The sequence below is a fragment of the Strongyloides ratti genome, assembly GCF_001040885.1.
Source record: "Strongyloides ratti genome assembly S_ratti_ED321, chromosome : 1".
Classification (NCBI taxonomy): domain Eukaryota; kingdom Metazoa; phylum Nematoda; class Chromadorea; order Rhabditida; family Strongyloididae; genus Strongyloides; species Strongyloides ratti.
The window spans coordinates 9,589,149-9,604,666 of record NC_037307.1 but is presented as its reverse complement, the minus strand read 5'-3'; the positions used below and the strand labels follow the sequence as shown (position 1 = coordinate 9,604,666).

Genomic DNA, 15,518 nt, shown 5'->3' with positions numbered 1-15,518 from the left:
CTTCTTAATTACTATAATGGAGAGGAGGTGGATACAGCTATATGAAAGTCAAAGCATAAAAATATACATTAATAAAGAAGTTACCGTTCACAATTATTTTGTTCACTCCTTAGAACAAATTCATAGCTGGAAAATTTGTATCAGGACTATCAAAAGAAAATTGGCGGAATGGAGATGATTCTGGTGGTGTGTCAGAACCAAAAGTAAGACCAAAACTAGAAAAACGTTCCTTTGATCCATTGAAGCTATCATTGAATGTTTTAAATGGTGAGAAATTGGAGTAATCCAACTTCGGGTTACCATGTTCAAAAGAATTAAAACAATCATTCAGTGTAGAAGATTGACTACAGTTCAATACATTTTCATCATTTTTATCTCCATTCTTGTTTAAAGGAATTGGAGATTGCTCAAATTTTGGTCTGAAATTGAATTCCTCATAATTTCTTTGCAAATGTGGTGTGCTGGTAAAATTGGTATTAATCTTATCCTCGAAAAGATTTCCTCTACCACCATTGAATTTGTTATTCTTTCTCCAAAAATTGTGTGTAATCTGTCCTTGATGGTGTTGAAGGGATTGTTGTTGTTGTTGTTGATTTTGATGATGTTGTTGTACATTATGATGTTTCATGTCATATTGATTACTGACGTTCTTAACAACAAATTCATCCCCAGAATCACCATATGATTTCAGATGACGAAATTGATGTTCCTGTCCAAAACGACCATTGTAGTCGCGTCTTCCTCCTCCTCTGTTAGTAGAAAATGGTTTTCTTCCAAAAGTTGAATTAGTATTGCCGTTGTTACCATAACGAGTATAAACATTATTACGATTCATAAAATTATTTTTAGAACTTCCAACATTTTCATGAACCTTTTCATTATTATTGGAATTGTTGGTGTTAGCTATCTTAGGTGAAGCATTTGGTCCTATGTAAGCCCAAAGAGTACGATATCTATTTCCGATACGAAGCTCAGGTTCCAAGTATCCAGGACAAATTTGACCGACACAATCTCCACTGACAACTGAATAAGGTGCAATTTTTTCTTTGTAAATACAGTCAGTAAACAATGAATAAATACGAAGCTTAGGTGGAGAGTTAGGATCATCGCCAAGAACTGGTCCAACAGACGTCCATGCTTCAGCATTCTCAGTTAATATGACCATTGGGGGGCGGCAAGTGATAAATTCAGGATCATGAAAAAGTTCACTAAAACGTCTGACATAGTTACTTCCGTTCAATTCCTTATAATTAGACATATCTAAAAATCGGAGACCTCTGGAATTTCGGATAACACTAATAAGGGCATCAACAGAGAAATTCGTTCCATCAGCAACCAACAATTTTTGCCAACCTCCGTGGGCAGAAGCAGCAACAAGGCCTCCAGAAAGATCATTCTTAGATATACCATCCAAATTAAGAGCACTTAAGTTCTTACATTTAGCCAAATGGCTAATTCCAGTAGAAGTTATATTGTTACAGAAAGCGAGGGACAATCTTTCAATACGTTCCTTAAAACTATACTTATCATCTACAATTAATCTCAAGAAGTCATCATTAACAATTTCAAAACCTTCTACATTAAATGAAGAAAGTCGTGGAAGGTATGCTAGTTCAGACAATCCTTCAGTTGTTAAATTTTCATACTTGGACTGAACATTAGATACAATAGATAAAGTTTCCAAATAGTTAAGTCTTTGAACCATTCTACCAACAAGTTCATCACTAAGTACAAGCATTTGAGACATGTGAAGAGTCTTCAAACGTTTCAAATTAAGTAATTTTGTTAAAGCATCAGCAGAGAAACGGAAACACATATCCAGTTCTAAATGTTGAATAGTCTTTGGTGCATTGGCAAAACAGTATCCAGTTAAAAATTGAGCATCAATCCGAATCATTTGAAGTTTGTTACAAAACTTAAAGATCTTCATAACATCAGTATCACGGAGTTTATGGCGATCACATACTAAAACATCCAAAGAAGTTATGTTTTTACCAATGGATGTTATATTCAAGACTGTTTGTCTCCAATTACCTTGTGAAGTCTAAAGATAAAGGAATTCGATGACACAATTAAATAATCAAAATGATGATAAAACTTACACAAAGAGTAGCTTTGAATAAATCCAAGTTGATATATTTTAAATAATAACCATACTGGCGCAAAAAAAGATTAAGCCGATTGTCATCCAAATAGTCCATGTCCTCTCTGTAGAAGGCAACCTCCTTAACAGATTTTCTAACCAAATCTCTTACTGCACGTGATACTAAGGAGAAAGTACTAATTCTTTGTTTCAACGGAATGTATTGAAAGATATTCATCCATACTTTATCAGGAAAAATATTGTCCGAGATATCTTGATAATTACTACCATTAATTGTGGGTACCATAGTTAATAAATAAAATTATTTGATATAGATATCCTTTAATCACTTTTTTTTTGGTTGCAAAAGAACCCACGAAGATTACGAAATATCAGCAGTAATTCTACCAGTAAAATGATAGGTAAGTAAATCCAAGATGGCTATATATATAGATACGTCCAGTGTTTGAATTAAAGTTGTTCTCGCAAAAACAATGACAATTCAGCTTTACAAAATATTTAACATATAATTGATTGTGAAATGTGTTTGGTGAATATCTTTCTATGGTAGACAATTTCACTGTCTGGTATTTCGCTTGCGGTTAAATGTCTTAAAGAAGATCAAACTTTTGATGAGAATCGTTAGAATGTAATAATAAATGGATCTACAAGTAACATTTAAAATAAGAAATAGATCAATGATCACAGAATGAGTATATTCTGAAGGAAAGTATGACATATAAAAATAAAAAAAAATTATGTAAAAATGAGGCTATCACATAAAAATTATCACAAAATATAGTAAGCAGCTAAATTTATAAAAAAAAAAATAATATAAAACACTGGTAGAAAAGATGTGTCTTTTACTTCGTGTTACATGATAAATGCAAACGTTGATAAAGGATTAAAGCACATTTAATAGAAGTAAACGTATGCATGAAACAAGAGATCAGGAAGAAGAAGACTGACACTTAAAAGATATTATTGAAATGATTGCTTTTTATATGACTGTATAAAAACTAACCTTTCATCAAATTACCAGAATAAAAAGGTGCTCTTTTTAGATCTTTTATTAAAAATTTGCCTAAATATTTTAGTTTTGGGATAACCATAATGAATCTACTACCTTGTGCCGCCATTTAATACAAGTAACAAATCTATTTACATTAATCCTAATGACTTTATAATGGAACATATCTAAAATCTCCACAAAAGCATTCTACCAACATCATTTATCGTATCAAATTTATTACAAATTAATGTAAACATCTTGAGAAAAGTTGTTAAGTCTTGGGGAGAAATGTTACACTATTGGTGTGGAAAAATGAGTATAGTAATGTACGTTAATATCTCTTTAATTCTTGTATATCAAAATTTAGTTATTTTTTTAAGATAATTTTTTAACTAAAAAAAGTGTAAAATGAACCTGGTACAGTCTATGAAAAAATTGAACATTCTTTCGAAATTTACACCTAAAATAAATTATTCTATAATTTCTACCCGAACAACAACAACTCATTTTGGATTTCAGGAAGTTGATGAAAAAGATAAGGAAAAAAAGGGTAAAAAATAAATATAATAAAGAAATTATTTAAAAATGATATTTTAGTTCATACAGTTTTTGCTAATGTAGCTTCAAAATATGATTTGATGAATGATGCAATGTCTCTTGGTATTCATAGATTGTGGAAGGATTATTTTATTCAAAGATTAAATCCTACTTGTAATACAAAAATGTTAGATGTTGCAGGAGGTACAGGTGATATTGCTTTTAGAGCATTGAAAATGATACAGAAAAGAAATGGTACAGGAAATGTTACAATTTTAGATATTAATCAGAATATGTTGGATGTTGGCAAAATGAGAGCTGAAAAGGATGAATCATTGGATAAAAGTAAATTGAAGTGGGAATGTGGAAATGCTGAATTGTTACCTTTCGAAGATAATACTTTTGATCTATATACTATCGCCTTTGGTATTAGGAATTGTACACATGTTGATAAAGTTTTGAGAGAAGCTTATCGTGTTCTTCGACCAGATGGAAAATTGGCTGTTCTTGAGTTTTCACAGATAGCTAAACCACTTTCACCTTTATATGATTTTTATAGTTTTAATATAATTCCAGTTCTTGGAGAAATTCTTGCATCAGATTATAATAGTTATAAATATCTTGTTGAAAGTATACGTAAATTTCCTAATCAAGAAGAATTTGCAAAAATGATTAAAGATGAAGGATTTGAAGATGTAACATATGAAAATTTAAATTTAGGTATATGTTCAATTCATACTGGAATTAAAAAAAAATAGAAGAAAATTTGAATAGGTATAATAAATATTAGGAGTTTAGTAAATATGATATTTATGATTAATATTTTATGGATTTTATTATCTTAGACGTACAAGACATATGACTGGTAAATATTTATTTTTTAAATTTTATTATTTTTCTCTACTATATGTCTAATCAAGTTGTGTTATAAATGATAGTCGTATATCTGTTCTTGTTGTTATCTATACATATTATAAATGTAATTATATTTTATTTTTTAAAAAAATCATGGTAAAAACACCATTAATTATTTGTTTATTCTTGATACTGATTTATAAAATTATTAAAACATAAATTTAAATATTTTTAGATAATGTTATATTACCAAAATACAGTGAATAAACGTTGGATTTCAACAAGTCTTTCATCAATGGTAAGATTTGGATCTGGTGGAAAGTTACCGCCATCATCTACCTCTGATAATGGATTGAAATTATTAGGTAAACTTATGGGTACATTAAAAAGTGGAACATATAAAAGTGGACAATTATTTATTCATAAAATATTTGGCTATCGTGGTGTAATTTTTCGTAATTTCGAGACTAAACTTTATGGAGCCCGTGGAGGTACTGATATAACAAAACACAAAATTATACCATCTTATCAAGTCTTTATTCATAGAGAAGACTGGAAATCAATGGTAGTTTTTAAATAATGATTTTGTAATAATTTTTTAATTTTAATAGCGCATGCCAACAACATTAACTGCATATCTTGATGGAAATGACGATAAAAGGGAAAAAGCTTTATCACACATATTAGGAATGGATTTGGTAATGCATGGAGATGTTATACCTTATATGCCATTGTCAAATGTGAAACCTATTGAACATGACCTTTTTGAAAGGTTATTTTCTATAGAGAAATCTTCAAAAACTGATGGTTTTGTATATACAATGAATAAACAAGGAAAAGCTAGTTATGATAATGCCCCAAATACCTTTATTCATCCCCAATGTGCATACCAAACTACTGAAAATAACATTCAAATGACGATAACAATATTCTATCTTGGAAAAAGCATAACAAGTTCGAATGAAAATCATTGTTGGAGATATGTTATTAGGGTACACAATTTAGATGAAACAAATTGTGTTTTTCTATCAGAAACAAGATTAAAACTTTTTAGTATGAATAATACTAGTGAAAAAAGTATTAAAGGTGATACACATGTAGTAAGTTTATTTTTAAAATATGTTTTTTTTATATATTCTTAGAAGAATCCATATTTAACTAAAGAAAATCCTTGTCTTCAATATAGTAGTGTTATTGAATTACCATATCCTAAAGGAAGTCATATGTGGGGTACATTATTATTTGAAAATTTTAATGATAAAAGTAAATTTAATATTCAAATTCCTACAGTAAAATTAGAAGCAATAAAGACTGATGAAATATTAGAACTTGAATCTGGTGATTTTACTGATAACAACACTACTCCAAAAGAATAATATTCATTGGAAATTTTAGGTATTCTTCAATGTTGATAAATATCCAATTTGATTCGTTTTAAAGGATATAGAAATAAAAAGTGTATTATCATTAAACAATTTTGTAAAAGATATATTGTTTTGTAATTACTTATATGTTAATGTTTATGAATTTGTTTTTACAATTAAAACAATTCACGTGTGTTTTATTCTGTAGCAATTTCTAGTCTTTTTTTTATTGTCAAACGTAAATAGAAGAGATAAAATAAAGATATGTTTGGATTGCTTTTACTATCATACATCCTTGGAAATACATAATGCTAACATAAAATGTAAATTGATAGCAAATTTTTTTTTTAATTTGTTATTCCTAAATAAAAATTTTTTTAGTTTCAAAAGTCGTTACATTTAAATTCATTTTTAAAATTTTTAATTGTATTTTAAAAGAAAAGATATTGTAAGTTGTAAATATGGGCACAAATATTTAAATCTGAATTAGTTGATATTTATCAAAATACTCTCGGTTGATCGTTTTTGCATTTCAGAAAGTAACTTTATTACCAACAATACACCACGCTTAAAAAAAACTTGTCAACAATGTTCATCAGAAACGGCTACCAACATAATTAAGTAACTTTTATTTAATTGTATATACTTCATATTACATTTCTACAAGAAATATTTTTATCCCAATATATAATAAACCATAATAAAAGTCGTGTAACATATTTTTGATTTTTAAAAGTAATCAAATTTTTGATGACATTACTTTGATATAAAAGATTAAATTAAGTGTATTGTACCCAGGTGTTAGTTTTTTTTTAACGATGATGACTTCGTATTCAATTCCCAGAAACTCTCGTTGTTTAACATCTACTCCGAGAATACAGTATGAAGAGTTGTCTTCTGAAAGTGGTACTATAAGCAGGAAACAAAGTATTGTTCCGGATGCTCAAAATGCTCAAGAATATGACGAAAATTCAAATGTCGTTTTAGGTATTAATCAAAACAATAACAGTAAGTTATCGATTTTATGTTTATATTTTAATTTTTCTAGATATTTTATCTCCTCATGAAAGACAATTTGAATCGTCTAATGATATTGACTCATTAATATTTGACTCTAATGGTAATAAACTTAATCCAGATATTGAGGAAGTTGTCGACAAAATATATGACTGGATTGAGAATGAAGATAAACATAAGCGCTATCAAGAAGATGATAGTGATGAAAAAGAAGATTTCTTTAAATGGATTAATGAAAGTGAGCGTACAAAAATAATCGATGACGTCCTAAGTTGTTTTGAAAATGGAGAGAAATATGAAATTTTGACAGATATAGAAATAGAACAGAGATATTTCGCAAAAAATCTCGATGCAATTCCTCTCCATCTTCTTCTTGTCCATTCGACTGAAGATCTTTTGGATTCTCTTGAAAATGTCAAGAGGGTACCTTCTGCTGGTGAGGCCTTGTACACAATAGAAGATGAATCTTATGATTTTGAATTCATCGCTGATATGGAAAATATAGGTTCCCCAGTTAAAAAAGATACATTTCGCTTACCAAGCATTTCATCAGAATTGTCATTAGATGATACCCAGAGTTCCTGTACAAATTTATCTTATGCGAATTCTTCTTTTGGGTATCAAACAGAATGTGACTTTGATGAATTGATAAATGGTGTTTCAGAAATTGAACTTAACTGTGAAGAAAGTCTATTACAACACGAATATTCCTATGGAGATGAGGAAGTTATGGTTGAATTTCCACAATCATTCTTTGATAAGCTATAAATAGTTATATAAATATTTTTTTATTGTATATTTCTTCTATATTTACCATTTAAAAATTGAATAATTTTAGAAAACATATTTTATTAGAAGAAAAATAGATAATTTAATTAGTCTAGTGAAATCTACTTTCCTAATTGTAAACGTTTAAAGAATAAACACTTTACCAATATCAACTCTTAGTGTGAAATATTTTGTATAAAGTTTGAAAATTTTAATTTAATAATTTAAAAATATTATTAAATGATGCGTCCACCAACAGAAATTTTAGATAATTTTTATTTGTTAGCTGAGTATGATTCGGAGAAAAGAATTGAAGCTATTGATAGTATAATTAATCATTCTGTATGTTTTTTTTCCCACTTTTATGTAATTATTAAATTTAAAAATTATTTAGGAAATTCTAAAACATAAAAAGTATGTTGTTGAAAGATGTATTGAGGGATTAACAAGTTCTCGTGCTTGTGTACGTATAGGATATAGTGGTTTATTAACAGAAATGTTAAAAAAATATTCAAATGACTATGCATTATTTTCATTGGAGCAAATAATTGTTGAGAAAATTGATAGTCAACACAATTGTGTTACCATTCATTCTCTTGACGTTGCTAAAGTTTTATTGTACAGTGCTTTGGTTAAATGTGGAAAATATTCAGATGGTGATAATATTAAACATATTATTGAAAAATTGATGGAGATTGTTCAAAGGTCACCTTTGTTAAAAGTTTATGTTTATGAAGTTATTGCTGGAATAGTAACAAATATGAATAGTGATCAATTTTCAAAAAATTATTGGAATATGTTAAAAGGTGATGGTATTACTATTGAAGTTATATGGTTATTGTCTAGACTTCCTACAGCTCATAGAAAAATTTTATCCAAAAATTGCAATTATATTGGTAATAAAGGAGAATTTAAATTTAGTGAAAAACATTATGTAGAGTTAATAAATGCATTAAGAGATTGCGATCTTGCTTGGAGAGTCAAATTCATTGATATTTTGACAAGAATACCAAAGGTGTATGAAAATGTTATTGAACCTTTTGCTAATACAGGAAAAGAAGATTATTTGAAAAAATTAGATAGATATTCAATGTGTATACCAATTGCTTTGAAACATGAAAATATTCCTATTTCAAAAATTTTTAGTGAATCTTTTATTTCAGTTGTTTTTAATTTATGTAAATTTAGTGGAGTTACAAAAAGACTTGTTACACCTATTGTTCATGATTTAATTAAACAAATTTATGATAACATTGAAGCTAGAAATTGTAATACTTCTGAACTTATTGAAATAATCAAAATGTGTCGAAAAATATCAAAAGGAAATTTTGATTCTATGATTGGTCAGGGTAATTTCAATTTTGAAGAATCTTTACTTAAAAAGTTACCTTTTGACAATCTTATTGAAATGTATAAGGAAGATTCAAGTTTGTTAAAAAAAATATCTCATTCTATAATAAATTCAAATGACAAAAATGTAATAAAAAAACTTGTAACATTTTTGATTGAAAATAAGGATAACATAGATAACAAAGTTTTGGAAAATATTGTAGCAGATATTATTAGTTCATTTTTTGCTATAAAAAAACAAGACAATCAAATTTCAAAAGTAGAAATTAAGGATGATATGAAAGATATTGTTAAAGAATTTTATAAACTTATTTCTTCTGATAAGATTAAATCTCCAAATGAAAGTTTTGTCATTACAGTTAAACTTCTATTAATCATTCTTAGTTTTTCGTCAAATATTGATGAAAAAGAAAGTCTTTCAAAAATTATTAGTGAACTAAGACATCTTGAAGGAACAGCTTTTGATTCAGAACAACTTTTAGATATCATACTTGCTTTGTTATCTAGAGAATCAAAAGTGTTTAAAAATATTGTATACTACTTTTTTACTAATATGGCTGGAGATTTTAATGAAGCTGAATTTGAATTTTTAATTAGCACTATTGGTCAAAAAAATAGTAATCTTCTAGGTAATGCTAATAATGAAGAAATGGAAGATATAGAAGATGAGGAAGAAGAAGATGATGAAAAGGAAGATGATTGTTCTGATATTGAAGAAGAAAATTTATCTGATGAGGAAGAAAGTGGCGATGAAGAAGTAGACCCTAATTTAAAAAGTGCTCTTGAAGTTGCTTTAGGAAAGGCTTTATCAAATGAAAATGTTGATGATGAGATGGAATTAGATGATGATGCAATGCTTGAACTAGATAAAGCTATTTCTGCAGTTTTTAAGCAACATATAACATCTAGAAAAGAAATAAAGAAACAACTTAATAGACAAAGTGTTGTTTTTAAAGGAAGAGTTATCCAGCTTTTAGAAATATTGACTTCAACTTGTCTTTCTAATGACAAACATGTTGTACTTATAAATACATTAAATTCTTTTGTTGCTTCTGTTCAAAGTCTTTCATCAGAAGAAAGTAGTATTGAGTTGGTTACTATTTTGGAGAAAATTATAGATAGAATAATTGAAAATTGTAAAAAATTAACCATTTCAAATGATATAATTGTTGAAGTGCGTCAAGAACTTTTTTCCTTTGCTTCAAATATACACTCTGTTCAAGGAAAAAGAGTTTGTGATAAGGTTTCAAATTTTTATATTAATTTGGCACGTAATATTGGAGAAGATAATTCTTCAAATGAAATTGTTGAACAAGTTAAACAATGTTTTGAAAATAAAGAGAAACCAGATACTCTTATTATTCCATTAGCTCCAATTAAAAAACATCCGGGAAATTATACATCAACGGTTGTTGAATTATTGAAAATTGTAGGAGAAAAGTTTAATTCTTCAACTACATTTATTACTTATATTATTCTTGATGCTGCAGTTTGTGTTATCAGAAAAGATTTGATAAATAAAACAGATGATAAAAAAATGACCCAAGATTTTCAAAAAATTGCAAAAGTTTTTGAACCAATATATGAGAAATATTGCAGCTTAGAGGAAGAAAATAAAAAATTAAGAAGATCCAAGTTACACGATATTATCAATAGATTCCACAAAAATTTGAATAGATATGGATTATATGATTAATTTTTAATTTGTTATAATTGTTATTATTTTTGTTAATGTTATTTTCTTTTTTTTCTATTATATTGTTAAATTTATTTTTGTACCTTAGCTATTAAATAAATCATTTTTGATACTAATAGTCTTCATCATAAGTTCATATTAATTAAGAGATCATATTTTTTCTGAAAAATTCTAACTAAATAAGCTTAGTATAACATAATAGCTAAACGATTTTTCTAAACAATTTTTATTAAAAAAAATAAAACTTATGAGTATAAATAAAACAATTATTATAAAAGAAATAAGTGTGACTTTATTTATGATTTGCTAAAAATTAATTCTTTATGATAATTAAAATATTTCCTACAATAAATCACTTTAATTAAACTGTATCTGTTAATTATTTTTCATATTTAAAAGTTTTAAATAGTTAACAATTAAATTTTGTTAATATGAATTTTCATTTATAGACACATTCAACAGAGTGTTGTAAAAAAAAATTTTTTTTTAGAATTTTGGCATAAAAATATATTCATTCGATAGCCCTTGAGAAGAGATGAATTTTGAATATAATCAAGGATATTTAAAAATTAAAACTTCAGAAGTTATGAGCACTCAAAGTTGGAGGCGAAAGTGGGGAATATTTTTTGCAAAAAATCGCCTTTCACGAATTGAACAAGATTTATAAAATTAATGTAACGATTCTAGATCAATTTTTTGCGAGAAATTCATTGAAAGTAATTCCAACTTCATAGGACCACTCTAACCTGAGATATGATAAGAAAAAAAGTTTTGATAAAGTTTTAAGAACGTACTCATAACTCAAGTTACAAAGCTCGTATAAGTATGAAACTTGTTGCGCTTGACTTCTTTTAACTTTTTAGATGTAGTCCACGTTGAAAAGTTTTTTTGATTTTCAAAAGTTTTCAAGATATAGTACTTGATATTTTTTCGCGCTTAATCTTTTGTCATCAATTTTTATATCTCAAAAATGGTTAGTGATATAAAAAAATTTTGAAGGTGGACCCTACATGAAAACTAAAATGGAGATGATTCCTGAAATCCGCTTGTTTCTAGCTTCATTTTGAAAGGAGATATAACCAAAGGCGGAAATTTTTTCTAAATATTCATTGTTCATGACTTTTCAGCATTTCAGCTAAAAATTGTCATATGAAGATAAGTTTAGTGGCAAACGATTTCTCTTTAAAAATTATCTTAGAATAAATAGTGTTTGTAAAAAAATCTTCAATATTTCCTCAGTTTCAAAAATTGTCCAAGAAGCTCCAACTTAACTTGTCATCAGAACTTAAAAAAACAACTTTTTTTAGAATTTGGCTAAAATATTGTATTCATTAGATAGCCCTTGAGGAGGGATGAATTTTGAATATAATCAAGGATATGTAAAAATTAAAACTTCAGAAGTTATGAGCCTTCAAAGTTGGAGGCGAAAGTGGGGAATATTTTTTGCAAAAAATCGCCTTTCATGATACAGTTGAGCATTTTTAAATTAAAAGATATATTCTAGATCAGATTTTTACGGGAAATTCATTGAAGTTGGTCTCATCTTCATAGGACGTCTCAAACTTGAGATATGATGAAAAATGTTGCTTGAGAAATGTTTTCAAGAACGTACTCATAACTCAAGTTACACAGCTCGTAGAAGTATGAAATTTGTTGCGCTGGACTTCTTTTAACTTTTAAAGTGTAGTCCACGTTGAAAAGTTTTTTTGATTTTCAATATTTTCCAAGATATAGTACTTGGCATTTTTTCGCGCCTAATAAATTGTCATCAATTTTTATATCTCAAAAATGGTTAGTGATATAAAAAAATTTTGAAGGTGGACCCTACATGAAAATTAAAACGGAGATGATTCCAGAAATCCGCTTGTTTTTAGCTTCATTTTCAAAAAAGTTATAACAAAAGGCGGAAATTTTTTCTAAATATTCTTTGTTCATGACTTTTCAGCATTTCAGCTAAAAATTGCCATATGAAAATAAGCTTAGTGGCAAACGATTTCTCTTTAAAAGTTATTCTATTATGAATAATTTTTGTAAAAATAACTTCAATATTTCGCGAGTTTCAAAAATTGTCCAAGAAACTCCAGCTTGACTTGTCATCAAAACTTAAAAAAACAACTTTTTTTAGAATTTTGGAATAATATTATATTCATTCGATAGCCCTTAAGGAGAGATGAATTTTGAATATAATCAAAGATATGTAAAAATTAAAACTTCAGAAGTTATGAGCCTTCAAAGTTGGAGGCGAAAGTGGGGAATATTTTTTGCAAAAAATCGCCTTTCATGATCCAGTTGAGCATTTTTAAATTAAAAGATATATTCTAAATCAGATTTTTACGGGAAATTCATTGAACCTAGTCCCATCTTCATAGGACGTCTCAAACGTGAGATATGATGAGAAATGTAGCTTAAGAAATGTTTTCAAGAACGTACTCATAACTCAAGTTCTACAGCTCATAGAAGTATGAAATTCGTTGCGCTAGACTTCTTTTGACTTTTGAGATGTAGTTCACGTTGAAAAGTTTTCTTGATTTTCAAAAGTTTTCAAGATATAGTACTTGGTATTTTTTCGCGCTTAATCTTTTGTCATCATTTTTTATATCTCAAAAATGGTTCGTGATATAAAAATTTTTCGAAGGTGGACCTCTTATGAAAACTTAAAAGAAGATGATTTTAGAAATCCGTTTGTTTCTAGCTTCATTTTCAGAAGAGTTATAACAAAAGGCGGAAATTTTTTCTAAATATTCATTGTTCATGACTTTTATGTATCTTGACTAAAACTTCTCGTATAAAGATGAGATTAGTAGCAATCAGTTTGCCTTGAAAAACTTACTTAAGAAAAAAAATATCCATTGTAATATATTTTTATTATTCACAAAAATTTTGTGTGTTCCACATGATTCTTATTACTCTTACTGTGCCTGTATGATGAACTCTTGATTTCTCATTACTATTGGTATTTTTCCATTATAAACTTTAGTCTGTTATGTTAGAAAATTAAAAAAAAAACAATTGTCAAAATTTAAATTAACAATTATATAAAACCAATATTTATTTTATATGAAAAAAAATGTGTAAATTTTAGAAAATTATAAATTTTTAATATAATAAAAAATTAGATACCATTTTTACTATTTGCTACACAACGGAGTCTCAATCTTCCTTTAACATTAGTCATAGATTGATTAAAACTGCATCTTTTGACTTTGATTGGTGCTTGAAGTCGACAAGATTTTGTTATTAATCCATTTTCATCTGAATAACATGACATCATGTAATCTTCTTCTATTTTTTTCATAACTTTATCCATCAAATCTCCTTCTTCATTAGGTATGTTATTAAACAATGTGGCTATACCAGTATGTTCATCAATTTTCAAGGTGTACCTACCACCTTTTGAAGCAATATCTATGAGAACATTTTTGTCATTTGGCTTTTTATCTTCAACTGAAGAAATTTTGACTGTTTGATATAATGGTGGAATGTTAAGGCCTTGTACAAGATAATAAATTTGAAAACTTGATGTCTTTACTTTTCTACTAACAATTCCAGGATAATCAATTACAGTGAAGGTAAAAAATTCTTTGTGGTTGTCAAGATCGATAATTTGAATTCTCGTAAATCTTTTGAGAAACTCAACATAGGCTATATAGATGCATCCTAGAACAATTTCATTTTTTGGGACTTTTTGACGTTCACGAAAATTTTCAATTTCAAAATATTCTTTTAAATATGATGAGTAAAAACATTCGATTATTGACATTGATGTTGATCTGATATGTACTGCATCGAAGTTATCAATGTCAATTATGTAGACATCATCTTCAGGAATAATTTTAAAGTTACCGCTTTCAGAACTTTTACTCAAAATTTGTCGTATCTCTCCAGTAGTCATCGCATCAACAAATGTTTCCCACGACTTTTGAAGTTGACTATTTAGCTTACTAAACATATTCTTAATATCAAATTTGACATCACCTGTACCACCTTCAAGAATAATAGAAGTTGGAATATTTGAATTCTCCAGTATAATTGCTTTGACAACTGTTAAATTATCAAAGTCCGAAGAACTTGGTAAATTTAAAAGATCTAGACATTTTCTACTGGGTAGTTGGCAATACAACTGAAGGGGATAATCTATTAATGAATCCAATAAATCAGGAATCTCATAGATTTTTCCATCTTTAATGTCATCAACCCTAGAAGAGTCACAAGAAAAAACGGTTAACTTTTGGAGATTTTTTTTATCATCTTCTGGAATGTCAACAACTTTTACACGTGTAAGACGTCCAGTATCATCGTTGTAGTGAAGGTAATATTTATTTAATTTAATCTAAAATTGTTTCAAGACATTGAATATATTTCATAAATAAAACTTACGTCATCATATTTTACATGAACCAACGAATTTCTATCAATTATTTCCGAGAAATCTCTACTCAATTTCTCTTCATCAATATCCCAATGTTTGAGAGCTCTTAAAGAAAAATATTTTTCAGATTCAACTTCATTGATAAAGACAGCAGAAACCATTAATGGAAGCATTACACCGGTTTCATCATATTTGTCAACAAATGGTACATAAGCAGATTTCAAAGAAGTCATATTAATAAAAAGTTAGTGGTAACATAATGACTATAGCACTTTTTCTCTACCTTTTTATATAACTTTTTTATCTATCTTTTTAGAATTGTTATAAACTCTTTAGGGTAGATTTTAGAAAAGTTATATCATTACACTGTTTTTTTTTATTGAATCATGGGAGTTTGATTAAGTTGTAAAAAAATAAAATAAAATAAATAGATATTGTAGCAAAAAAAAATATGAAATTAAAAATAA

General features: G+C 27.6%; 6 protein-coding genes across 6 annotated transcripts; 4 read left to right on the top strand and 2 right to left on the bottom strand.

Moving 5' to 3' along the window:
• Positions 1-11: 11 nt before the first annotated feature.
• On the bottom strand, positions 12-2,390 carry SRAE_1000297700 (F-box domain-containing protein; the record flags this gene model as incomplete). Its single annotated transcript, XM_024650115.1, has 4 exons — positions 12-37; positions 85-105; positions 148-2,044; positions 2,103-2,390. The coding sequence occupies 4 exons, from the start codon at positions 2,388-2,390 to the stop codon at positions 12-14; spliced, it is 2,232 nt and encodes a 743-aa protein (XP_024503925.1).
• A 1,131-nt stretch (positions 2,391-3,521) lies between these two features.
• Positions 3,522-4,390, top strand: SRAE_1000297600 (2-methoxy-6-polyprenyl-1,4-benzoquinol methylase, mitochondrial; the record flags this gene model as incomplete). Its single annotated transcript, XM_024650114.1, has 2 exons — positions 3,522-3,645; positions 3,693-4,390. The coding sequence occupies 2 exons, from the start codon at positions 3,522-3,524 to the stop codon at positions 4,388-4,390; spliced, it is 822 nt and encodes a 273-aa protein (XP_024503924.1).
• Positions 4,391-4,725: 335 nt separating this feature from the next.
• Positions 4,726-5,863, top strand: SRAE_1000297500 (ApaG domain and Hemimethylated DNA-binding domain-containing protein; the record flags this gene model as incomplete). The annotated part of the gene is made up of 3 exons (XM_024650113.1): positions 4,726-5,052; positions 5,099-5,587; positions 5,630-5,863. 3 exons carry the CDS (start codon positions 4,726-4,728, stop codon positions 5,861-5,863), a joined length of 1,050 nt encoding a protein of 349 aa, XP_024503923.1.
• Positions 5,864-6,672: 809 nt separating this feature from the next.
• On the top strand, positions 6,673-7,636 carry SRAE_1000297400 (Hypothetical protein; the record flags this gene model as incomplete). The annotated part of the gene is made up of 2 exons (XM_024650112.1): positions 6,673-6,859; positions 6,900-7,636. 2 exons carry the CDS (start codon positions 6,673-6,675, stop codon positions 7,634-7,636), a joined length of 924 nt encoding a protein of 307 aa, XP_024503922.1.
• A 243-nt stretch (positions 7,637-7,879) lies between these two features.
• Positions 7,880-10,682, top strand: SRAE_1000297300 (DNA polymerase V family and Armadillo-type fold domain-containing protein; the record flags this gene model as incomplete). The annotated part of the gene is made up of 2 exons (XM_024650111.1): positions 7,880-7,978; positions 8,031-10,682. 2 exons carry the CDS (start codon positions 7,880-7,882, stop codon positions 10,680-10,682), a joined length of 2,751 nt encoding a protein of 916 aa, XP_024503921.1.
• A 3,112-nt stretch (positions 10,683-13,794) lies between these two features.
• SRAE_1000297200 (Hypothetical protein) lies at positions 13,795-15,284 on the bottom strand (the record flags this gene model as incomplete). The annotated part of the gene is made up of 2 exons (XM_024650110.1): positions 13,795-15,012; positions 15,060-15,284. The coding sequence occupies 2 exons, from the start codon at positions 15,282-15,284 to the stop codon at positions 13,795-13,797; spliced, it is 1,443 nt and encodes a 480-aa protein (XP_024503920.1).
• Between the last annotated feature and the right edge of the window lie 234 nt (positions 15,285-15,518).